Source organism: Hetaerina americana, unplaced genomic scaffold, assembly GCF_022747635.1.
Source record: "Hetaerina americana unplaced genomic scaffold, ioHetAmer1.1.p SCAF_15, whole genome shotgun sequence".
NCBI lineage: Eukaryota > Metazoa > Arthropoda > Insecta > Odonata > Calopterygidae > Hetaerina > Hetaerina americana.
In genome coordinates this window covers 3711334-3738164 of record NW_027286625.1, presented here as the reverse complement: position 1 = coordinate 3738164, position 26831 = coordinate 3711334, and the positions used below count along the sequence as shown (strand labels likewise).

General features: G+C 33.8%; 2 protein-coding genes across 2 annotated transcripts in view; both read right to left on the bottom strand.

The window, feature by feature from the left end:
* The window catches only part of Sec24AB (Protein transport protein Sec24AB), a 34231-nt gene extending 33659 nt beyond the window's left edge, over nucleotides 1-572 (bottom strand). Inside the window, exon 1 of the mRNA XM_071583789.1 lies at nucleotides 470-572. The gene's annotated coding sequence lies outside the window, so the exon portion shown is untranslated. The remainder of the gene's footprint in view (nucleotides 1-469) is intronic.
* A 216-nt stretch (nucleotides 573-788) lies between these two features.
* vimar (visceral mesodermal armadillo-repeats) overlaps nucleotides 789-26831 on the bottom strand; it is a 31507-nt gene continuing 5464 nt past the window's right edge. The window contains exons 4-13 of the mRNA XM_071583788.1: nucleotides 25860-26074; nucleotides 25650-25761; nucleotides 20645-20767; nucleotides 20062-20211; nucleotides 18892-19023; nucleotides 12347-12467; nucleotides 11685-11827; nucleotides 9880-10012; nucleotides 5745-6085; nucleotides 789-1584 (exon numbers count right to left, since the gene is read on the bottom strand). Coding sequence (XP_071439889.1) covers nucleotides 1469-1584; nucleotides 5745-6085; nucleotides 9880-10012; nucleotides 11685-11827; nucleotides 12347-12467; nucleotides 18892-19023; nucleotides 20062-20211; nucleotides 20645-20767; nucleotides 25650-25761; nucleotides 25860-26074 — 1586 coding nt within the window. The 3' untranslated portion in view covers nucleotides 789-1468. The remainder of the gene's footprint in view (nucleotides 1585-5744; nucleotides 6086-9879; nucleotides 10013-11684; nucleotides 11828-12346; nucleotides 12468-18891; nucleotides 19024-20061; nucleotides 20212-20644; nucleotides 20768-25649; nucleotides 25762-25859; nucleotides 26075-26831) is intronic.

The following is a 26831-nucleotide window of genomic DNA, read 5'->3' as shown; positions in this document are numbered from 1 at the left end:
AATCTTAAATCGTAAAAAACACTAAACTCTACTATTTACACGATGTTGTATCGTTGTCTTACGAGATTCAATGATCAGTGACCTATATTCTTCATTAAATGAGATGCATAATACCAAACATTAACACTGAAACTTAGCCAAGGCACTTTTTTATGTACACAAGCAAAATTCTGAAGGAAGCCCGACTAAATTATCATATGCTATAACAAAATATAAACACTGAAAGAATTCTACCTCAAGCGAAAATGTACTGTGTAAACAACTGACAGTCAACTGACACGAGCGTAACGAGTTAAAGACCATTTAATGTTCACGATTGATATAATTTATCACACCAGTGTGTTCGTTAAAAAATTCTGACGTAATAAATTTAAACCTGCGAAAATTTGCACTATTTTCATATCAAATCAAAATTATGCCATATTTTCTAATTATGTAATTTACACAGATTCTATGAAAATCTACTTACCCATCAACTTTCTATCATTTTACAGGACATGTGACATTTCAATATGACAGGTGATGATTCAAAAGAAATAGTAACGTTACACATCTTTCAGTGGCAACGTACGTCTGAAATTATCGATACGTGGCACTCCCACAAGTCTGTGCGACAGGACCGGTAGAGAATCGTAATTACACGAAATACAAGTGACCGTATCAAGTAGGTTAACTGGAATAGCCTTGATCGAGGCAATTATAAAGGGGTAGAGTGGAATTAATGAACACCTTTTGTCAGGCAGGTCATAGTAAAAATCAAAAGTAGGAATTTCAATAATAATCACACATTAAAGAAGAACAATTTATTGAAAGGTGGTCAAACGACATGAAACACTTAAGAGAAGCTTTACACAATAGTAACACCAAGACAATTAGGAACAATATTAGTGGTACAGGAACTTCTAAATCAGGAATGTATTAAATATTCAACAATTATTAAATAATTATTTTCAAATGGTGCAGTCTAATTGCAATACATTTCCACAGAAAATTTCCAAAGATAACATTTCAAAGCACCTTTACAGTTAATATCCTCATAAATGCATGGAAGAACTGGAATAACAATACATAATTGTACGTATGACATGGTAGATAAATTCACCATTAATAAAAGCACACCAAGGGATGTTTTCCCAAGAAAACACTACTACATTAGGTACCTAATTACAAGATATGGATTGATTTTAGGTTTCACATTAAAAGCTGCCTAAAATTTCGAGTGTCTTGAACGTTAATGCCACTTTCAAATTATCCAATACATTATCTCAAAAGCAGTACTAAAAAATTGAATTGCATTGAAAATAAATCAAAAGCAAATGGTATGACTAGGAAAAGTTAAAACGTGATTCAATGAATAAATTAGCGATATTGCATGTAAATTAATACAATATAGAAATATCAAGTATGCAAATAAAATGCAGTTAATTTGACCAATCAAAAATAACAAACAAAAGTTCACAAAATAACCTCAGCCAGAATCAAGGAGTTTTGTTAGCTGTTGAGCTTGCTTTCTCAAACGTTCTTCAGTCATAGAATTCAGAACCTGTTTTATTCCTCTTTCCTTCAAGTGCTCCTTTAGTTTCACTGCAACAAAGAAAAATATTTTAATTTTTAGGTCATATTATTTTAGTCATGTCCACTGCATAGACAATACATATCAACCACAAATATCCATGCTATCCACTGGATGTACAGATTTCATACAGAATATCCAATGCACATCCAAAAGTTATTCTAATTTCCAACCATCGATATGGGCACACATGTGAGCAATGCTAACCTCAACCGATTCCTAACTTACTTTGACACAGCAAAAAATGCAGGGAGCAATTAAAATTTGAAACTTTCACTTACTTTTTAAAAATTTAAAACAAAACAATATAGGACTTAATTCACCCATTGAATCATGCTACCCTCTATTCAATCTAACAGAATTTGATTGCCATTAATCACAAGTAGTCACTTCACTAACTGTTTACTGGAATATTAAATATTTCAGCAAGAGGAGTAAGCCATATAAATATGTAAGTTTGTTCTGCAAATGGTATAATTAAAACATGCCTAAGAACAGATCTGAGAATTGCATCAACACCACTAAGAAATAGCATTATAGCGTCTAATTTATTCCAATTGTTGCTTAATGTGAATGTCAGCTTACCTTGGAAATCACTACCAAACCCAATATTGTTCAGAAATAAGATTCCTCATTGGTGAATATGAGTAATAACCATTGCAACAATGTCTGTCAGTTACTGAGCAATTTAATGGTCAGTTTTGCACATAACAAGGAATCAAAACACTGAGTTTTGGCTTAAACCGGATGTAAAAGATAACCTCACATTTATTAAATTAAATCCTGATTGCTTCACTTGATGTAAACCATAAACACAGTAATCAACCCAAACATCGGTTTGGTAGGTGATGGTAGACTTCACCAAGTACTAGGCCCGACGGCGAGTGAAATTCACACATCAGGGTAGGGGGGCAGTGCCTCTCCCTGTGCCGGTTATGGTTTCCCAGGAAAATCTGGTACCTGAAAAATCACATAGCTTGGTTGGAGCTGCAGGTGCTTAGAGAGGCTTGCTCAGGAATCGAACCCTGGCCCTCTGGTCAGTAGACCAATGCTCTACCCCCAGACTACCGCGACCCACTCAATATAAGTTACCAGATCAAATAAATGGGATAATATTAAAGCTAATGTAGCTAATAACACAAAATTGTGGATGGAATTTATTTTAAAATTACTGAGCTAATTTCTATGGCCATTCTGCCAGCATTTTATTTTAATAGAATTTCAACTTTGGATATAAACTTTGCAAAAGATGTTTTAGCACTTGAGGCTTCCTGTTTGTTAAATAAAGTCATTTCAAGTCCTCTATGATGAAACGTTCACAATAATTGTGGTGAAAAATACTCTGTTCTTACTTGCATAAAAATCTCAGGTCAATCTGGATTTCACCAACACCACACCTTTGGCCCCATATTTGAGGGCTGTCAAGAAAGTAACTTACATTTTGGCCTAGTGTGGCAGTGGATATGGCTAGAGACACCATCTTGGTGTGCAAAATTTCCTACATCCAGTATGTATCCTGCTGTTGTAATGCACAGACTGTGGTTAATCTACTTTGCTCACTGCAAACTTAAAATTAGCACTGCGATAGAAAATCCTGTAAGTTGTGAAGTGTGATCTGTGATTAGGTTTTTACTGGCAAAACACCACAAGCCAGTTAAAATTCATAGACAACTTCATGAAGTATACGGAGACGGAATAATGAGTGAAGGGGGAGTGAGACAGCAGTGCCTTCAGTTAAAAATGCCCACACTAATTTTCATGAAGAGGATCGGTGATTGGCCTAGCCTCGTGACAGATGAGCTGACAGATGGCCAGTTCTTGGACATCATGAACATTTTGTCTGTTCACCCTTAAACTAACAACATCATTGATGCACATTGCCACTCATCATTTAGTCAGTGCACAGCACAAATTTCCTGATGAATGTCAGCAGCTTTGAAATTTATTGCCAGTAAAAATCTTGTCACTAAATGGATTTTACATTTGGTGGAACTCCCAATTGTATTGTTCATTTTGACTCCCTACTGTAAACAAACAACAATGGTTCCTACCAAACACTGCAGCTCAAGGCATACTGCCCTAGTGTGTGTTTCAATACAGTAAATATTTGGCTCCCCCTACTACTTTGATCACTACACACAAACATAAGTTACTTTCTGAAAAGCCCTGGTAGTCCTGATTAGTGAGTGTTAACTGTGTTTTTTCAAGGATATGTTGGGCCATGTTAGTTACAGTATAGAAGTATGTTAATTTATAAAACCATGATTGATTGAAAACCTTCCCTAACCAGTAGAGACTACTGCTAATAACAATATTAACCAAAACTCTTATGCACACTTCCCTACCATTCTTATTCCTTATTCTGGAATCAACACCTCCTTCAAAGTCCCCAAATTAACGGATGATTATGGCATATAGAGCTATTTTCCAACAACCAAAGTAAATTTCTTATTTACTACATAACTAAACAGGTACAATTCACTACCTTTTTATCCATCTTTAATATGTAATTGATGGCAGTAATGCTGCCCAAGGAAAAGCAATAATGATTTGACCTTCACTTTAAGGGCTTAATATGGTACAAAATTAAAACATGCAGGAGGATGTCCTGCCTCAAGTGTTGTATGAATTTTCTCTAATTACTGAGGTGATACTGCATTGAAAAATTCACGGAAACTATATACAAAGGACCATGCAAACCACAACCCTGGTGAACATGGGTATTTCAGAGTTAGCTAATGAGAATGATACCAAGATACTGGGTTGACTCAAAACATCGAAAGTTATACATCTATGTACAGGACATTCAAGCCCTACCTCAAGCATAACTTATTCATTTTTGAGAGTATAAGTAATTTTATTTCTTCCAATCCCAGTTCCAATCATTCTTTAATTAAAAACTAGAACTAAAAACAAAAAATAATGGTTCCCGACCAACTATTGCAAATGAAGTTGTTTTCACATTGTATGATTGATTTGATTGTTTTCACGTATGAAAACCTTGTATAAGGTTGTGATATCCACCACAAGTATTAAAGAACACAAGAAACATTTTAAAATCAGATTATTATGCTACCCTTTACACATACAACAGATTCTTGTTCAGCATGGGTATATCAAAACATGCTTATCTCACAAACAAAAATTAATTTTAAATTAATATATAATATATCTATCATAACAGACCAAACCGACCTTCGGGTTGATTACTGGGTTTATAGTTTTATATATCTTATGATAATTTGAAATAAAAAAAGGCAGCCTCTGGAGTTAATTAGAATATGACATTCAAAACCAGGCATTGTAGAAATCTACATTGGTCAGAAATGTCTTTTTCTGATGCATTATTCATGCCACAACAAAATTCATGTAATTAAAATAGAAATTTAATCCTCCAACTTTTTTTATGTCTGATATTAAAAAATATATAATGGAAAAATTAGTTTTGAATGACTAAATTTCTTGGAACTCCAGATTTTATTAAAAAGTAGTTAGGTTTAACCCAGTAAAAGCTAAATTTTAACTGAATAACTCTATCCACTTAATAGGCATAAGAAGATTCAAACCTTTATTCTTAATGTTTTTGAAAATATATGGTGCATTTTTTTAATTAACAAATGTTTTCAATTCAAATTTTATATTACCATAACTCCATAATGAACAACTGTTAAGAGATATTACACAGAAAGAAAATGTGCTTATAACTGCTAAAGCTACCATGCCTTAATGTATTTACCATCACTATTCTAACACCCCATTTAAGTGTTTAAACCAGTTACCTATAAATAATCCAATAAGAAATAATTGGTATTCATGAGATAACCTTTATTAAGTAAACACTGTAGCATGGAAAATATTTTGATGTAAAGTGACTGTTTTTACTGTAGCGGGCATCCTGAAAACATTTTCACTCAAGCAAATCAGTCGAGAATATTGGATCCTCAAGTTTGAGTGGAGTGAGAGTGAGCTCTCAGTGTTATTTCTGCCAGCCAACAGAGTAACCATGAAATTTTAGAGAAAATACCACTCTAGTGTCATTCTTGAGTGCACTTCAAGCATAGTTACTATACATTGATACTATTATAACAAGAGAGCTATGACAGTAACTAATCTTAAAAAAGCAACTTCTAAAAATCTATGCTTCAATTTAACTTGAAAAAATTTTGCATACCTGACTTCATAAGCTCCCCAATGAGAGTGAGGGCATTTAAAATAACCTCAGTCTGCAGAATTCTCAATTCATCCCTCTTCACATCTTCTGCAATGCCACTCTCCTTTTCATCATCAGTCAATTTCTTTTTTTTGCCACTGGTTAAGAGTGACACAATTCGACTCCCAACGTCTGCTTTCAGAAGTCCATCTGCAACTGACTCCTTTGACACTAATGTTGCTGTGAGCAAAGCAAGAGCCAACAGGGCCTCATTCTGCATCACTGCATGCTCTGCAGTCACCATGGTAACTAAAAATGGTAGTCCCCCAGCATCCAAAATAGTGTTCATAACACTTTCTTGCCTTGAAAAAAAAAAACCAAAGCACTTGAAAGTTTGTAAACAGGGGGCAGATCAGGGGAATGGGGGACATGGTGGGATTTAAGTCGACAGTCAGATCATGGATATCACCAAGATATACAATTCACAAGTACACAAATTTGGAAAAAAATGTTTTTTTGGGAAATTAACTAAAGAGTTATCATTAAATTGCAGTATATTGTGGAGTATAAGGTTTTTACAATCCACGCTTAAGTATCATACTTTTCATCATAAAAATACATCAGATTCTTGGCCTAAATACTTATATTGAGAATAAGAAAAAAAGAATATCTTCAAATTTACAATAAAAATGAATATATAAATATTCATGAAAAAATAAAGAGAAAAATTCATAACCAAAGGGGTTTAGGAATTAGTTACATTGAAACATAATTCTGTGCATTATGTTCTCTTCAGCACATGTGAAGAGCAGAACCTTTCAATCTACATGTTTCACACTAATGTTTTCATTGGTCAGAAAAAGCAAAATATTCCTTGCCTGAAACACCCAAATATATAAGATGCTAAGTGTTCGATCAGATCATTATGGACTGCTTCAAATTCATCACTCGCTTAGAAAAATACAGACACATGTAAATCCAATTACTTAAAATCATACAAGATAAAACTATATGTAGCAACTGCCTCACATAGCTAAGTGCCTACTGCTCACAGTCTATAAATGTACACTGCCTACTACCCTGGAATCAGACAGACTCATTCTTTTAGGCACTTTTGACCTCAGGTTGCTAATTCTCAAATATTCCTCGAATTTGTGAAATTTTAATTACTGCTTTAAAATGGTAACAATAAACCACACACTGGTTTACCATGATACAGATTGTAGTGTACATTTTATTGAAGATATTATCATTCCCAGTATATTCCTTATATCCAAAAATCCAAAGATCAATGGCAATCCTGTGGCATTGTCCTATTATAGTTTCCTTGGTTGACATCTTCCATGATTCATCAGTCTGTTCACAGCAAGAAATAAACCAAAAGCCAATAGATATTTCTGACAGTGAGCACTATATAGGATGCACAAGTTCATCACTCCAGAGGTGTATACAATTTAAACAGCCCACATATCAGGGGTACTCCCAATGAATGAAATATTTTTATTAATAGTTCCCCTTTTTGCTATGTATGCCAACAAAAGAGTTAAATTGGAATGGGGACTCTCGGCAGTGGGAGGGAAATGGGACGTTTGGGTCATCTGGGGGTCAACGCATGGATAAGTAACAGACATAGTTGATTGAAATGATGCCAAGTCAATTTCTCCAGCCAAGTCATATAACTGATTGAAGAAGAGGATGTAACCATTGATTAGAACAGGGGAATGAGATGAGGATATTCAATGGGCCCTTTCAAATGTGCTAATGACAGAGGGGTTCATGACTTGTTATTAAGTCTCTCACAACATTTAAAGCATTGATTATGAAAGAAAAGGTGTACTTTAAAAATGTATATTCCATCATGAATATTTCTTTTCTGAAAGAAAAAATGTACTCAAATACAGTGTTTTCTGTAGAAAAATTAAGTTTGCTTTAATATATAATTCCTGAGTCTAAAAACTGCCTTGATTAGAGTATCTTAAAAATATTTTGAAATGATAGCTATGAAATAGTTGAAACCATAAAAAAAACTGATGCCGGCATGTAATCAATTGATGCTTGTCATCATGGTAGGATGCTTGACATAAATTTAAAAAATCTAATTCTTCCTACCCATTGTTATTTATAGCAATCAGACCAAAACTGGCAGATGTCACGATTTTTCACAACAGAGTGAATTTTAAGGATTGTGTCATCCATGTTGTGTGGTTTTTGAACCTTTTGTCCAGCCCTGAATTGAATATTTTTCATGCCTTGATTTTTCACTTCTCAACTTCATGCCTAATACATGCTAGAGGTGTAGGAAAAATTCAGAAACCATATACATCACTGAATATAAGGAACTCTTTTCAGCTCCTGTCTCTCGCCAATGCAATCTTGTAATTCTAACACATTATTTATCATTTCATGGTCTTACAACTTTAGTCCACCACAAAGCCCAAGAATCCTAAAAGTTATATGTAATCTGTGGGCCGCCAATTGAAGTCCTTATGGAAAAATTGAAAAACAAATTATTTTGGTAACATATTTTTATTTTTCAACATAATTTCCTTTGGCTTGATACACTTTTCCCAGTGTTTATCTCACTTTTTTAACTTATACAAAACGTAGAATTTTGCCAAGTCCTCAAAATAGGCATCTATTGGCAATGACTTCCTTATTTGACGTGAATTATTTCCCATTGAGCCATTTTTTCATGTTTGGAAATTAAAAATTACTGCAGTGCTAACTTGTGCAATGTCTTGTTGGAAGTGAATTTTTTTCTCTGTCAAATGAAAACTTTTTTCTTAATTTCTTCCCTTAACTGGCACAATAACAATGAATTATACTCTTCATTTATCGCTTATCCTTTTTACAAGTAATCAATGAAGAAGTTTCAGAGTACATCCCAAAAAACCATGGCCATCACCATATCAGCTAATTTCACACCAGCTTCCCTTTCTTCTGAGGCAGATTGCCTTTAGCAACCCACTGTTTCCACAATTCCTTTGTCTCTAGAATATAGTAGTGAATCTATGTTTCCTCTACAGCTATGTGTTGATGCAGAAATTCATCAGGATTGTGATGGAAAAGCACTAAACCAGCCTCCCAGCCGACCACATTGTGTTTATCCTCCGTTGAGATCAAACGTGGCACCTCATCTTACCAAGATTTTTTTCACAACCAAATTTCATGCAAAATTGAAAACTTTCTACGTACCTTGTGATATGCCTGTGCCCTTAATATTTCACAAACTTTGATTCGTGAATCATTCAAAACCTTATCATGGATCTTTTCAATAATTTCAGAGGAAGTCACTTCCACTGGATGTCCCTAATGTTGTTCATCAATTGTAGAAGCACAGTTATGTTTAAACTTCATTTGCCCAATTGTAAACAGTCACAAACAGATGAACAGACATGCCATGAACTTCATGAGACTCAGCTTTGATCTCTTTTGGCGCTAAATCTTTTAGATAGGATGTGTTATCACTGCACAAAACTCATTTTTTTCTGTTCATCTAAATAAACAAAAGTTTGATGTTTCAATTGATTATGAAAACGAAACCATGAGATGGGTACAGCTGAAATTTTATCACCAGTCTAGTGAGAGATGTGGCTTACTAAAAGCAAACCTTTTCTAATACTAAGAGTGTCATCTCTTAGATTTTCTAAGGAGGTATTGAAAAACCGATGAATTTGTTCAAATAAACTGTAGCACTAAGGGAAAATTTCCTTTATTGAGTTAAAAAGGTATACATTACCAACTGAAATTTTCATAGTAAAATAAAGTAAAACTTTGATAGAGGGATGAATGAATGTTGCATAAGCAAGCATGAGGGAGGAAACAATAACACAGTTTGGATGGAATGAAGAGAGGTGATAATTATATGGTGTATACGAATAGTTTATCACAGCGAACAGTGTTGTGTCTTGTAATGCTGGGTAAGGTTTAGACGTGAAGCAGGTGTTGGTATCTATGCCCAAATAATCAAATAATAAGCCTACCTTAACCAGTGAAACACCATCAATTAATTGAAATTTTAAAAATATTACTAAGAACTATATATTTTCTTAATTTTCAATATACTCAATCTCGCATGATCTTTAAATTCAATTTGTAGACTTTATTTGGAGAAGATAAATTATATAAAATGGATCAGTCAAACAGAATTACTCACTTGCTATTTTTGATAAGCCATGCTATCAACCTGTTAGCCTCTCCTTGAACACCCGGATGGTCATCAGTAGCACACCATTCTACCAATCGAGTTACCAGAGCTTTATCATTACCCAATGTGCAAGCAGCTCGTTCTGAAATATGCAAATGACGAGCAACTTAAAAATGCCCTGAGAGCAGAACAGACACTTGGAAGCTGCAAAAGAACTGAAATAAATCATCACTATGGAAAACGTCAAGCCTTAGGGCTAAAAGAACTCTAAATATATACTTGAAATAATGATTTTTACGGGATTCAAAAGAAATCAACACAAAGCATTTAAACCTGTGCAAATTTTCCTCATACATATGCCACGGCAGGCATTCGGTTTAAGAGAAGGTCAATATTACCAAAAAATTAGTGCACATCATAACCATGATTCACAATATAGCCAGCAACAAATTTAACTTTTACTGAGATACAAAGTATGATTTGATTAGATGGAAAACTATACAAGAAGAATTTCTAGGAAAGTGAAACTTCAGTTTAAAAGTGTGTATTGCATATAACCGCATATTACATGCACCTTGCTTCCCAGATATCACTGCCAAAGTAAACTACACATCTAACATAAATTCAAGCCGCTCTCTTATCTCCCTGCCCTTCTTGGAAGCATTCACTATAAATATATAATCCCTACTCCACCAGCTCTCACCCTAAAGCACAAGATGAGATTATAGAGGGAGCACATGGTTGGCTTGTTTCAAGGCCGTCAAGGCGTTAGCCCTTTAATACCCTCCTACCAATATGCTCCGTTTGGTTCATAGGTTCATATTTTCTGGTGACCACAAAAATAAGTTTGAAATCAACTATGTAATCAGTTGTGTATAGTACAGTATTGTTCTTAAAATGAAAAGGTGCGAAAAGCAGCAAGCTTTTATGGAGTGAAAAACTTAAAAGTAATCAAAGATTCTGGAAAAATATGAAATCACAATGCTGGATGAAGGAATGATGCCCTGTTATGTTGAATAAATAATTGGAAGAAGAGCAGTGTTACATTTTCGAAGTAATTAGTACAGAAAAGTCTTTATGGGAAAATCTGCCAGTTATCCCATAATTACACACTAGCTAACCGAATTCAAAAATGGAGGGATGATTAACGGTTAATGAGTAGGTATAAAATGAAATAGTTGTAACTTCATTCATTGGTCGCTAGACCGTGGCACTGATTTCCCTAATGATTAGCCATTTTTGATAAATGGAGGGATGGTTAACGGTTAATGAGTAGGTATAAAATGAAATAGTTGTAACTTCATTCATTGGTCGCTAGACCGTGGCACTGATTTCCCTAATGATTAGCCATTTTTGATAATGTTAAGTGATTTACTAGAATTTTCTCCATACATTCTGTTTGCTACCACAGATATTAAAATAAATGCTTATACTTCCATACAACATTTCCCCTTCTCTCAGTTTTTGAGCATTTCAGATTTTTTCCTTCAGTCCAAAGTGGAATACACAACTTACATGGTGGGTATGGATCACAGGTTTCTATGCTACTTCAAAAGAAAAACAAACTAATTCAAGTCACTTTTCAATGATCTGGTTCATTTAAAACAATATGTCAGAACAAAATTCCTTTCCTAATCGGTCCAAACATTACTGATCACTAAAATACAGAATTCGTGGTAGGCATTCATTATCATGATCAATTAAAAGTATTTTAACACTGTTTATCATGGAAGATCAACAAATAATTTATAAAAATCTCACATAAAATCACACAATCTATTTATAGCCAAATAAAAGTATGAGATAAAACTCACCCTGCCCATCTATCACCATTCGTAAAGTACCAAGCAACTTGAAGACAACAGGAAATGTTGGAATGGAGGCCATTGGAAGTACACACTCCACCAAGCCATCTTCCAATAAACCACCTTTGTTCTGTGGTGGAATTGCTAAGTTCCTATAATTAAAAAAAGTCACACCTTGAGAAAAAAAACACCATAAGATGATAATATTGAACATAGCTCACACAACATAACACTATTAGTCACACTTCAAAGTGATATGGATGTACATACATGACATCTGAGTTTCTCATCACATTCAAGCCATAAAATGAGTTATATAACCAATAAACCATTAACACAGTAATCAACCATAAAGTCAGTTTAGTAGATGATGGTAGAGTTGCACACATACACTAAGCCAAATAGAGGGTGAAATTCAAACATCAGGGGGCCAATGCCTTTCATTGTATAGGTTATGGTTTTCCAGGAAGATCTGGTACCATAAAATCACATAGCTTGGGTGGAGCAGTAGGTGCCCAGACAGTCATGCCTGGGAATCGAACCCAGGACCTCTGGTCAGTAGTCCAGCGCTCTATCCCTGGACTACCGCAACCCACACATATATGTCAATTATCCCATGAATTAACCAATCAATAAAATTGTCCTAAAATTTCATTTAATATGATAATTACCTGAGCGCACTCAGCAAGGCATGTTGAAGACGTATATCTCCCGTTGAGGTGTTATTCTTTTGAACCAAGTTTAAAAGTCTTTTACAAACACCCTTCTGTACCATCTGTATGCAGTGCTTATCTAAACACAGGTCAGAAACAAAAATGATAAATCAACATTAGGGCAAGATCAGATCACTCGAGTACAAAGCATGTTCTGATTTCCATCTAGTTTACTCATACTTAAAGGTATATATATACAAATATGGAAGTAAACATCAAGCTTTCTCCTGAATAGCTCAACATTTCTTGAACGCACCTTTTAGCCAAAAATATCCATCAAGTTTTTCATCAAGACGAAGAAAATATAAAGATATCCTTTATATTAATTAGACCAATTAAAGGTATTTTCTTAAATGTCATATTGACAAGGTTTCAAACTTCTACAGCCTTTGCAAGTATACCTTTTTCAAGTTACAAGACAAACATAATTAATCTCAATATTCAATCTCTCACAAATGCACTTAACTTTGATCTGAATAAGTAGCTACTTATGCTGCAGATGTATTTAAGCTAAATCAATCAAAAATGATCAATTGTAAGGCTGATCAGCATTTGGTTATGAATGTACATAATTGATCAAATTGCTTTCCAGACAAAATGCTGATAAAATTTTATGACAGTGTAACTTCACTGTGAAGAAGACCAAGGATGATTCACGACATTGCCTTCAGGCACTATTAATGATTGACATGTCCTTTTCCATTTTTAAATATTGTTCAATTAGTTTTTACATCAGTGATTTACTATTATGAGCCAGAATGGCACTGAGACCCGAGATATTGTAATGCACTGCAGCGAAAGAGCTACAAAAATCACAATCCCAAAAATTAAGCATGCAAATGCTGATAAAGTGGAAAACAAGTGCATTTGGCCATAAAATAAGAATGAATTTTATGATTTACATTTTTTTCAGAAACATATATTAAATATCACTTATAATTATGGAGAGGTTAGTGTGCAATATATAATTCTAGGTATAAGACATGGATTAACATGTAAATCATAGGATAATAAATAGTAACTTTGGCGTCAGTCATCATACTGTAAATCTACTGCTATGCCTCAATAGCTTACATTTGGATTCCACTGTATCCTGCAGGGCTTCAGAGCCATTAATTTATCATGAAATGAAATAAAAAACTTGATTCCTTCAATCAAAACAAATCAACTCCATAAAAGTATGTGTGCTAGCTATTATTTATGCAAATTTCTTGCAGTAAGATTGTATCGACCAAAATGTATTACAGAAGTACAGTAAACTTTAAATTAACTCAATTAATTCAATCTATGGAGGATTTTTTGATAGTGGGCAATCAAAATATGTGGAAAATATGATCTTAATATACATAGTTAAAAATTCCCCTTTTTCATTCTCTGAGATCATTTCACATTTTTAACAACGGAAGGTACAATTATTTCTGTATTTTCAGCCATTTTGTGAGTGAAAATATAAACAACTATCATAAAGTGAATAGCAGTACATATTTTTTTCAGAAAGCTAAACCAATAACAATGCTAGAAAAAACAAATGACCGGCCAAGGACATTAATTGATTAAGAATCACAGATTTGGATTAATATTTGTCTTATGATATCAATTAAAATATTGCTGAGTAGATAGTTAATAATGCATTGTTGCACGGTAAAGCTATACATTTGCCAGCCTAAAAGGAGAATATGGAATTCTCAGGGCTAATGAATGCAAGGGAAACAATAATGGGAAAGTACGGTTCATGCATCAATGTTTAAATTGAAATGTTAAATACGATTGACAATATGTTATTATTTTAAATTAAAAACTTTTCATAAACTCCAGGTATTTCAAACATGTATTTTTAATAAAGTACATCAGGAGTGCTGTATAGTTGCAGGATAGTATAAACTCTGTTGTATTTGTGATTGAATTCTAAGGCCACACAACATACTCCCAATAAATAGAGATAAGTTCCAAGAAACTGCAGCAGATGCCGCAGCAGTAAATTTTAACAGAGTCACCCACTAATATGCATTTCAATGCAACAATTTCAGAGAGTAAAAAAATCATTCAATCATCATCAAAAAGGATTATTTAAGTGGAGCTAATTTGGTGTGCACTAACTTTGCAAGCCCAAGGTCATTTTTATTCGATTTTGGTACTTCCCAATCATAAGTAAAGTAGGTCAAACTCATTTATAATGAGCAAGGTTATAACAAAACCTTGGCTACTGTGAGAAAACATTTGAGACAGCCAGAAATGCATCATATGAACAGTAGAATGTCAAGATTCAAAGCATCATCGTTGCAGAGTCTTGCAGGTATAACAAGCAAATACTCATTCCATTTGAATGAGCAGAGGCTAAATTGTCCCGAAGACAAACCAAAGTTTGGTAATTCTCCTGTATAACTTCTCTTGTTCTTTCCATGCCTCTTCTCACACTTCTGGAGGTATGACTTAAAACTATTTGAAAGGAATTTTTAATTAACATTCAAAGCAATCTGCCGATGGAATTCTTAGCTACAGTTAATCATCACTGTTTTATTCACCTCTTATTAAGTGAAACGAAACCACAAATACAATTTCTGTGAAGGGATCAGTGAGAAAATAGATAAAAATCAAGATTTATATAAAATAAGGTTTGGGGGAAAAGTATACATTTTGATACTATATTTAATAAATGAAATATCCCATTGAATAATAGTTAAATAGAAACAATTTGTTTATAAATCAGGTGGATTGAATGTTTATAAAGAGGGCCTACAAGATGGCCTATAGAGATAAAGAGGGCCTACATTATGGAAAATTTTAGCAAAGTTCAACTTCTCATATACGAATGTTTTCTATATTCACATGTACTTCTGGCAGAATTTTCAGCTTTGACTTGATTTTTAATGTTTTTATTTTCTTTCTAACAACATTAAACTAAGGTCACTTTACAGCTATGATAATATTTTAAATAATTGATAAAACCTATTTCACCAGAAAAACAAATTCATTATGCCCTGCACAATTCATATTAAAAAGTCAAGAGACTGCAAGTCTGATTTAAAATTCATAATATCATACACCTTAATTATCAATTTATAAGCAGAAATCTTTTTAATGAATGAGCACATAATATGTGCATAAAACTATAAATTAAACCGGGAAAAAATATAATGATAATCAGTGGGTCATCTCCAAGAGACGGTGTGGCGGCTTCCCTCAGGGAAGGTCTAGGTTCAAATCCTGGATATTTTTGGCAGATATTTTTCAGTGGTATCCTGATCCCTACTTGAATTGCTTTGTGAAAAGCACTTTGAATGAGTACCCCATCCGTCAGATGATCCACTGAACTGTGGAACCCTAACCACTTTTCATTAAGAGTAGGCTAATGCCGATGCCCGGTTTCTTTCCACCCTTCCTCCTTTCATATCCATCCTTTACGGTGCTAATGACCTTAGCTATCAGTCGCCTAATGAAAAGGCAGCTTGAGTTTGGACACCCTACACAGTAGTACTGCCATCTATGTAGCTAAGAAACAGATGATGTCCAATGTAAATACGTATTTTGATATTTGAGATAGCTTGTGCAAACATTTGTGTGTAGTTGCAAAATCACGTAATGGTTTTTGCATAATTCTAAGTTCACTTCACAATTCATTCAGCAGTCTTTTATTAAAGTTTTCCATTTCTTTCTTTCAATTTAGTAACTTTTCGAAATTTTTGGTACTAGATTTTTATTTATTTTCTCTCATTGGATTATATTTAACTCTGTAGATTATCCATTACTTATATTTTTCACTAATTATTAAATCAGATAGCATTATATTTCAATAATGTAAAACTTTTTATCTACTTTTTATTACATGGTATTTTGCCTTAGGGTAATTTTTCGGTCATTAATCCTTGTCAGTACTTGTTTTAAGATATAAACTTAGTATCAATCAAATATTTTTCCTACAATTAGTCTTTGTTGGTGCTTTTTCATTTTATTACTTTGTGGGCTCATACAGTGATACATCGACTCCTTTTGAAGAGGTTTGGCAAACAAGCTATGATTACCCAGTTGGAATCATGCATACAGCTATATTTTTACTAAGGATATTACTAAATTCTTACACTCTCCAAACACAAGATTTGACTTGAAGATTATTTTCCGTAAAGTTTATACACCTAAATAAGATTAACAAACACATTAAAGAGGCATGGATACAAACAGAGTGACAAAGAAGATGTTCTTAGTCACTAAAGAAGAATCAAACAAAGAAATATGTTCTTATCTCTACATATCAAAAATGTGTATCCAATAACTTGATATAAAGTTATTACAACGAATTGAAAATAAAGTAATTACAAGACCACATTCACGTGGAGATGTCAATTTTCTCTTGCCTAAGGAAGTCTCTGTCTTTTCCCACTTCACGTTAATAAAGCCTTCGTTTTTTTTCAATGAGTAAAAATATGTGTACTCTCAAAGAAATGACCAACGTTATTGCGACCAACATATATAATACATTCCTGCCATGGTGATTATTCTTCTACTAGTTGCCTAACTTCTAGCACTTGGCATTATGGGGCTGCAATATGGCATACTTAGAATAAACTCTTGTATCCTTAATGCAGGGGCCTTGGAGGACCTTATGTGCTCCAATAGTTGTAAACAATTATATCACAGTAGTACATGGAGTAATGAAATACATTTTTGCATATGTGTGATGAACCTTTGTTGACATAAAGATAAAATACATAATGGATTATTATGGTAACCGGCAGAAACTTCAAAATGAAGTCAATATGCATTGTAATTCCAAACTTAAAAGGCATTTAGAAAATATTTTCGTAATTCAAGATTCACAGACCTATTGGAAGTTATTCACTTAGATGAAATATTCACATGCCATTTGAATTTAAAAATTATAATTTTAAAAATGAAACCACACCATGAAAATAATTTACTTTTCCGACCATTTTCTGATTAGCAAATTATCATATGAAATCAGCCCAAGAACATCTATTCAGGGCAAGATATTTCCAAAGTTTAAGTAAAAAAATAATTTTAAGCATGAGAACCTGGGGAAATATGTAAATTATTTATTTTTAAAAGGCAAGCATTTGAAAAGTCATAATTTGTAGAATAATACTAGGGGTAGTAAAATGAAAACCGAACACCCACCATAACACAACGATCTGCAGAAAGCTAGAAGCTGGCTGTTTACATGTCAATAATGCCATTTTTTTGGTAGGAGAACTCCATAGTGACAACTCAAAGGCACATGCAGTTGTTGGGTTATGTCCTTGTTGGTATGAGGACTGTTCAGTTTTCATTTTACTGTCCTTCATAAAAGTTCAATGTCCATGGCTGCAATCTTAAATTGTGCCAGTCCATGAAATCAAAACTATATATTTGGAACAATGTGAATTTTGTGGAAATAATGAAGTGATTAGTGTATATTTTCCATTTTATATGTTGGGCAATGACTCATTCTTCAATTTATTAATGGCTTTGAATTATTAGCCATTCAACTGATCAATTGAAACTGAATTATATCTGTTTTTGGAGCATAAATGAATCAGGTGCACTGACCTACATTTTACTTCTGGAGTTGCTCATGACAAGACTTCTGCCAATATACATCAACAACTATTAACTACTTTGATTTTAATACCATTACATCTAAGTAATATTTTTACCCTACAAAATAAACTTTAACTCAATCGTTGACATTTGTTTCCATGAGAGTACTAAAAGGAACTGTAAACAACTAATACATAATTTTAAAATGAATCCAGAAATAATGCAAAGCTACCATTCTTCACACTCCTGACTCTACTCTATGCTTGATTTTGCATTCGGCTATACAATGGTTTTATCTTTTAAAGTGAAGGTGTTTGACAAACAGTTATGTTTGTTATTTTTCAACAATTGTATGAGACAAACATCTAGAACTTTTAATATCACTTCCTAAATTTTAGTAATACTTTAAGGGTGAGTCAAAAATTTTCACGGACGCCCATCACAGAAAATGCTAAAAAAAGTTACCTGAAACTTGTATCTTTCACAATTCACCTATAGGATTCAACACCAAACAGTGACTACTAAGTTCAATATTACACTTCTTCAATGATTGGTGAGTCTTTGATTATTAGCCAGAAAATTTTTAAAATGCCTAACAAATATAGAGTAGAAATACAATGTGAAGAGACATCAGAAAAATTATTACGAATTAATACACCATCAAGATCAGCATCTCATCACCACCATCTCTCACAGTAATTAAAAAAGAATTCTGATATAGAGAGCAAAGAGAATGCATCAAATGAATTACAAAAATAAAATGAGAAAGCATTAATTGCAAAGGATATTCTAGTTCCCACTGAGCACATAACATCAGGTTCAACTGCGCACCAACACCAAATACTTTGAATTCTTACGAACTACCCAGATACAAATGGAAGAGGGACACAACATGTAAGTTGAAAATAAGGATTCATATGAATCAATTTATATCTTCAATGAGAAAAATTAAGAGATTCATATATATATACCTGTGCGGGCAAAGTTTCCCATGGCCAACACACCAGTCACTTGCAAGTCTTCATCGTCAGACTCTAACCATCTCACCATTTCTTGAAACACATCCCCATTACCTTCAGCATACAAATGGTTCATACTCTCATCTGCAAAATAGAATCCATTAATGAAAGCTGTCTGCACATCACCAAAATTTGCTTGCCTTAATTGTGTTTTAGGACACCTGACAGGCATAGTAAACTACAAGAGGAAACTTTTTACAGCAGATAGAGGCAATGAGCAGGTGCATGTGCTTTAATTGTGAATAATTAAGAAGTCGGATATTTTTAACAGAACTTCATATTTCTGATACTGATCTTCTTCCTGCTACCTAAACAATTTACACTTCCCATGCAATGTGTAATTCCCTGCCATGCGCCAAAAAAGTATCCTAATGTGCAAAATGTGAACAATTTAGGCGAAAATGAAAGTATTACTCTAATGCTTTAAAAATTACTTCAATATAGCAATTACATGAAATTAAAAAATACCATTACATTACATAAAATTACACAAAGAAATTAAAGATACAGCTACAACTCGATCTTTCATTTTGTAAACATATCTAGGCAGGTTTGGTGAAAAACATGTATTTCATTTCTACTAAATATCTGGAGTGCAGTGGTCCAAAAAACTTCTACTTGAAAGGCCACAATGTATCCCTCTAATTATTTATCATCCTAAAGTGATATTTTCAAAATCTCACCAAACTCGGTCAATATTTAGTGCAGAATATCGAACCGAAGAATTTATATACATGTGGTTGGGGTTCAGATAGTTCAAATTTTCAGGGTAGAGGTTCCATGGTAAAATGTAGTTGACTGCTTACAGTTCGGGTTCTATGAAAGAAATTTGAAATTTTTAAGTGTCGCAAATTTGCATTCAAAAATATATATAGAAAAAATAGGCATGGCTTAAAATCCATAGTATTTCGCAAAAATCTAAAAGTGAAATGGACGGGAATGATCCACCAATATCGATTTCATCAGCTCAAGCAGTTATGTGCTTCCAAAATTCCTTGCCTCCAATTTCTTCCTATGAAGGCTATATATTTCAGGTTTTATATATTTAACATATCAATGGCATCTGTGGGTGCTTTCGTGTCCAAAGCATCATAAACCAAATAAATCACAAAAGTCACAAACCTCCAGTAAGAATAAGCACTATGAGATCACAAGCCACCTTCATCACATTGCGAGACTCATCATCTTCCGACAAGAGGGGCTGATGCTTCCTCAGCAGGCCTATTAATGTTTCACAGAGTCCAGCATGTGCCAAATGCACTTTCACTGTTTCTATAAAAAAATAAACACAATATTACTTTAAGATGCTAATCATAATCACCCAAGTATTACCCTTTTAACAACTGGGGTATGATGAAACATTTTTAATAGAATAAAAATAAACTATTTCCCCATTCTAGGTAAATATGGCTTACTGCTTATGGTATTACACGTGATCAACATTAATACCATAATGCCCCTAATATATGTCTTTGTTAAAAAAAATCCAGCAATTTTACTTATGATAAAATAAATCACAAATAGTTTCACTGCATAATTTACCCATATAAAATATGAACAGGGACAGGGAATTATGATTAAATTTATAATTAGGAGATTAATTTTTTTTAAATATCTCCATTTTGTTTCATGGCATAAATGTATTGATTAAATCACTAATTCAATGACTTAATCATAACACTTCATGCATAGAGCTGGAACTCACCATTCTCTGCCTGTCCATGAAGCAAATCAAGACACATTTCACAGACTTCTGGAGATTCTGATGCCCCAAGGACATGAACAACTGCTCTACACAGTCTTGCATTCATTAACTCCTTCCCTGAATCTGAAAATATAATTGCTCCATATACTACCTACTACCAAGATATTATTCATGCTGATAGAGGTCACTACAAAAATCACTATAATTCTGGATTTTTCAAGATTCCCTGACCCTTATGGCTGTTGTCCACCAACAAGAGTATCCTCTCAACTTCTTTCAATGCTTAAAGCTGAAAGCTGCCATGTCTATTTCCCCACTAATGGTTCCGGTAATAAATAAATTCCTATAATCCTCATTTTAAACAATGATCATCTGACACTTTGCTGAAGGTCACATTAGCAATTTAACAGCTCGTATACCAGTAATTGAAATACAGACTGCAGTTGTTAAATACTTATCAGGAGCTCCATTCCATAAGAGTGAGAGTATATATATTTTTTCCTGGAATGTTTTTTGAAAGACTTTCCAAAATATTCTGTCATTATATATCACAAATGTAAAAGTTAAGTCCGCCCATCTCCTTCACCAATAGATATTTGCTCATACTTTCTAGGGTCTTAGTTTAAATATGAATTTCCAATGTATGTTTTAGTTAAATACAGCAAAACTGATCTAAACCTCCTTCAAATCAGCAAGTTATGCTATCGCAGATATTTTGGCATGAAGCCCACAATATTTGCTAACATGAATGACAAATTACCTCTTCATAACCCAGAAATTAATCTTCTACTAGCATTTTAGAACCATCACAAGAATGTCAAAATATTTGGAGATATACGTATTCCCCAGAACTTTCAATATTTTTATGAGTTAGCACATCATAAATGCATTGTCATTTACAGGTGTATTCACAGAAATTAAAGATCTTTGAATAAATTTCCTTGCCATACAACACCATGAGTAACAAGATCTTTAAGAAAATATAGTTATTAATATTATCATCTCTGACTATTCCAGGTGACTACTTTTCACAGCCAATACACTTGTCCATTACCTTGGGCACTCAGGGACTGACCCAAGTAATTTGAAGGGTGAGGATAGACAAAAGTTTTTTAGCATGTAACTTTGCGGAAATCAGCAAGGATGAGTAGGCAGGCTCTAGCCTCAGAAACCCAAGTCATACTCCCAGAACTCCATTGTATTCACTTAGTAAAACTGAGTGAAGTGTTGCCAAACCTCTGTTACCTTCATAAGTTTTATTTTCTGTGGTTTTATTCCTTTATTACATTCTATTGATGGGTGGCAATGCCAAACTACGTGTTCAAGAGGTTTTATTGTGTATACAATCAACTAGTGGAAATAACTGTGCACATTCCTGGAAGCAACAATTGATAATAACAGGATACTGGAATGTGTTTACGGAGCAAAGGAAAAATGGATATGGAGTACGAGAACAAGGCTTAGGATTGACAGGGAATGACCACAGTAAACAATAATTTTGACAGAAGAATGGACGAATTAGAACTAATATCTATCCATCTATCTCAACTGGCATTCTCATGTTGATGAAATAATCAATAAAAGGGCCACTGGGACATACATGATTAGGAAACTTGCCCTGAACACCTCACTTGAGACCTAGAAACTGGTACACAATGCAAAAATGCATTCCTCTCCGGCCTATTGAGTTGTCTTCTGAGGGAACTCTAGTGCAGCAATGAAGGCAATTTCCAAGCAAAAAGGTTTATGCAAGCAATGGCTAATGCTTCCATCAGAATGTCAGGAAAGCCACTATTAAAGGAATTGAAATTAATGACTCCACAATGCATATACATCTTTCACTGCTCTTTACTTTTAAAAAAATATCAGTATTTATTCTTAGCACATTTCACTGTGCATGACCAACTGACACGTGGAAGAAAGCATGTGCACCTGAAAAAATAACCACTCAGTAACTCAAAGAAAGCATCGAATCAAGCAGCCTCATTTATTTATAATAAACTGCCAATGGATATAAAAAATAAGTTCACTGTGACTGCTTTTGAAATTGAATTAAGAGTCATTACATGCGTGTTATTACAGTAAAAATGAATAGTTAGTGATTAAATTGTAATTAGAAGGACATTTTTTATACGATACTGTGTTCAGTGTAGTAACATTGCGTCTATTAATTAATTATTTTCCTACTCTACTCACCACCTTCAACGTCATGTACATGGGCAGTCCAGAAGGTAATAAACATTTGCGTGTAGCAAGCAAAGTAGTGGGGGAAACCGAATGTTTCCTGTATTAACACAAACACTAGGGACAGAACGCCTTGAGCTGCAGTGTTTGGAAGGTTGTGCCACTTGTCGTTTGTTTACAGAAGCTATTCAAAATGAACAATACCATTGGAAATCCCAGAAAATGTAAAGTCCACTTAGCAATAAGGTTTTTACTGGCAATAAACTTCAAATCTACTGACATTCATCAGAAAATTTTTGCTGTGCACTTACTAAGTAATGAGTGACAGTGTTGTACATCAGTGGTGTTGTTAGTTTAAGAGTGAAATGGGAAATGTCCATGATGTCCAAGAACTTGTCATCCATCAGCTACCTCTATCTGTCACAAGGTTAGGCCGACCACTGTGATCCCCAGCTGCGGCTATTTTTAAACTAAATGCTTCACTACCTCACTCCACCTTCACTCTTTATTCTGCCTCTGTACACCTCACAAAGTTGTCTATGAATTTTAATTGGGTAGTGATTTTTTGCCAGTAAAAACCAAATCACAGATCGCACTTCACAACTTGCATGATTTTCTATTGAAGCGCTAATTTTATCAGTTTGCAGTGAGAAAAGTAGAACAAGAGTCTGCACATTACCACAGCAGGATGCATACTGAATGTTCAGATGTTTAAACCCCATGAGGGTGGCTCTAGCCCTACCCACCGCCACACTAGGCTGAAACATTATTTTCCTGACAGGCCTTATATTTGACCAACAGAACCATAAAGCTATTACTATGATAACATGAGGCATAAATACCACAATTTATTAGGTACAAGTAGAAAATACTAAGAGTTCCAGGAGATACCAGGTTCTATTATGGGTAGGCACTTAATTAGGAATAGCATCATTGCTTACTGAAAGTATATTCAGATTATAATTCAATACAAATGTAAGATTCAATAGAGTAAAATATGAACAATGGATGAGGAAGTGAATGAATAAGCATTATCTGGGATGAGAAGCAAGGAGTTCTAGGAGGCAGTAAAGAAAATTATGAGTATCCATTACTAAAAAGAAAGAAAGACGTACTTTTCCACAGATTTTGGAAATAAAATCTGTGGAAAAGCATGAGTCTTTCTTTCTTTTTAGTAATGGATATTAAATACTTCCACGAAGTGAAGCCTGAAACAATAGAAAATTATGAGTGACAACAGGGAGCCATGTACAAGAGTACAAAAATAGGTACACGTTAAAAAAAGGGATATCAAAAGTAGCAAACAAAACTATGGGAGCATTAAATAGGGAGAGGGCAAGAAAACAAGTAATGACAGATGTAATGATTATGAAGAAATATGAGAGAAGGAAATGGAAAAACGCAAAGAGAGAAAAATAATAAACTGATGCAGGAAACTGATTGGGTGAAAGAATCGTGATGGAAGACAGTATGAGATATGAAAAGTTAGTGGAGAAATTGTGAAATTGGCATGCCGTAATGTAAGGATAAAGCACTTTCAGGAAATAACAAGGGAAAACCTGAGGAAACTAACAAAGATTGGACAAAGTACCTCAAAGGGAAATAATATACAAGCCAGATTTATATTGTTATAACTTTAAAAATCATAACTTTTTCTTGACTTATAAAAGTTTAGTTAGCCCAATTTAAAGAACTGCGTGAGATGCCACAATAGTAACTTTTAAAAGAGTAACCGGCTAATATGCATTAAAATGCAGATTTTTCAAAGTGTAAGAATCATTCACATCAACTCGGTCAAAGCAAATGATGTTTACACTTTGAAAAATCTGCATTTTAGTTACCCAGTTAGCAAGGGATTGCAATAATTGAGTACAGAGTCAACATAAAAAAAAACAATGAAAATCAACAAGTAGACAATGAAGGTAAAGAGGCTTCCACCTAACTCCAAATTGAACATCAGAGTAGAATGGCCAAAACTAGAGTTAGGAAAACACTGCACCTTCTTAGAGGGTGTTTTGGACTAAAACCCGCAAACCACTTAAAAAGAAGAATTGAATCACATAAAGATTCTTTTATCAAGAGTAATGAATTTACAACATTTAACTTAATAAATATTAGTGACAATCTTTATATGGAACATAGTTTTGCACAGTTCTAAAACATGGATCATTTAGGCAGAGAAAAAATAGAAGCTTTAGGCCTTTTGAAAGGGGACACAGAAGAAGTACGGAGGAAATAAAATGATGGAAAATAAAACAAATATACAACTGGTAGACATGGTGAGGGGAGAAAACATTGCCAGGAGAAATTGAATTAGGGCAGAAAAAGAGAATGGGAGGCATATTGAGTGACAATGAAATGTTGAATAATGTAATAAGAAGAAACAATAATTAAATGAGGCAGATGAGGCTTATTGGATGAAATTTAATGAAAGGAGAAAGTATGTCAAGTTTTCCATTGGTTTATTGCAATGCTTGTTTTATAAGAATTTAATGCAGTATTAGGAGCTTAGAAATGTGACTGTGTAGTCCTGGGGTCCATCAAAACCTACCTTGTCTGGTACATTACCTTTTATAATAAATATTTCATCGAGATTGGTTATCACATCCCAAATAAGAGTTTCCATGATTCAATCATGCAGTTAACTAATATACTTTGGTCTCTTAACCCTGTTAACAATATCAGCATAGCATGTATTATCAACACACAATTTGTACTTTCCTATGTCATGAAATCACTATACACTGAGAAAGATGGAAAAATCAACATAAATTAAGTAAGCTCTTTACAGTAGGCATGCACATAAGAGTATGCACCATACCACAATCAGTGAGCAGGCCAAGAATAAGTAACACATGATTTGTAACTTCCTCATCCCCAGCATCCAACTCAAGGAAGGCACAGAGTACATCCATTATACCCATTTCCAGGGTCTGAAATGCATGAAAATAAGGTTACAAAATAAAAATAATGCAAGCATTGGGTTACAATCATTTCCAGAACATATAAAAAGATGAAACATAATAGATACCTTTCTCTGCTTCTCCTCTTGGTTTATTATAAGATTCATAAGGAACCCAGCAGAGACATTTCTAAGTTGCCTTGACGCAACTACCCATTGGGTTTCATTGCTCAAAGAGGCTTCTCCTGAGGCACTCTTGCCCTTTGGAGGGGATATGGACCACTTGAGAACACTTACGAGAATTGCCAGACCATCTGATTCCAGTATCAGTTTCCTTCCATCCTCTAGTTCCAATATTCATAGATCCCAATGTTATGAAAAATAACAACAATAAAGGCAACTTCACTATGACTGCACATTTAATGAGACATAAAGGCATTTCATGAACTTACTGCCTTAGATGAATTAAGTTGAATATGAGCACTAAGTGTTAACTTTAATTGCCATGATCATGTTTAATTTTTAACATTAATGCAATGGAATTCAGTACTATTGTTAGAGATTGATATAGAAAATCTAACAGTCAAGCTGCTGATATTTTCACATATTTTTCAAGCAATGAAAATTCGTTACAATAAAAAATTATTTCAGTGGGGAATAAATTATTTTACCTAACCAATAAAGCGCATTAGATAAAGATACGATATTACAAATGAGAATTCATGTTCAAAGCATACAGTGGTGTGCTCATGAAATATTTCACTACGGTTGAAGTTTCTCAGAACATTTTTATTTAAATAATTAAAATAAATGTCAATTCATGTAATGACCTAACACAGAAAAATAACACTAGCTTAATTACAGATGACCATATAATGTTCACTTAAGGAGCAATTGTTACTGAATACCACAACTTAACATAAAAAACTTTACATGTCTCACTTGGAATATTAGAGCTACTTTATTTAAGCAATACCTCATGAAAATTCAAAGTACCTTTCCTATCAGTTTGATCATTTTTTAGTATACCCCGTTATCACATCCCAGCCAGTAATTATTTACGCACAACAAGATTGAGTACATTTTGTCATAAGTTTTAAA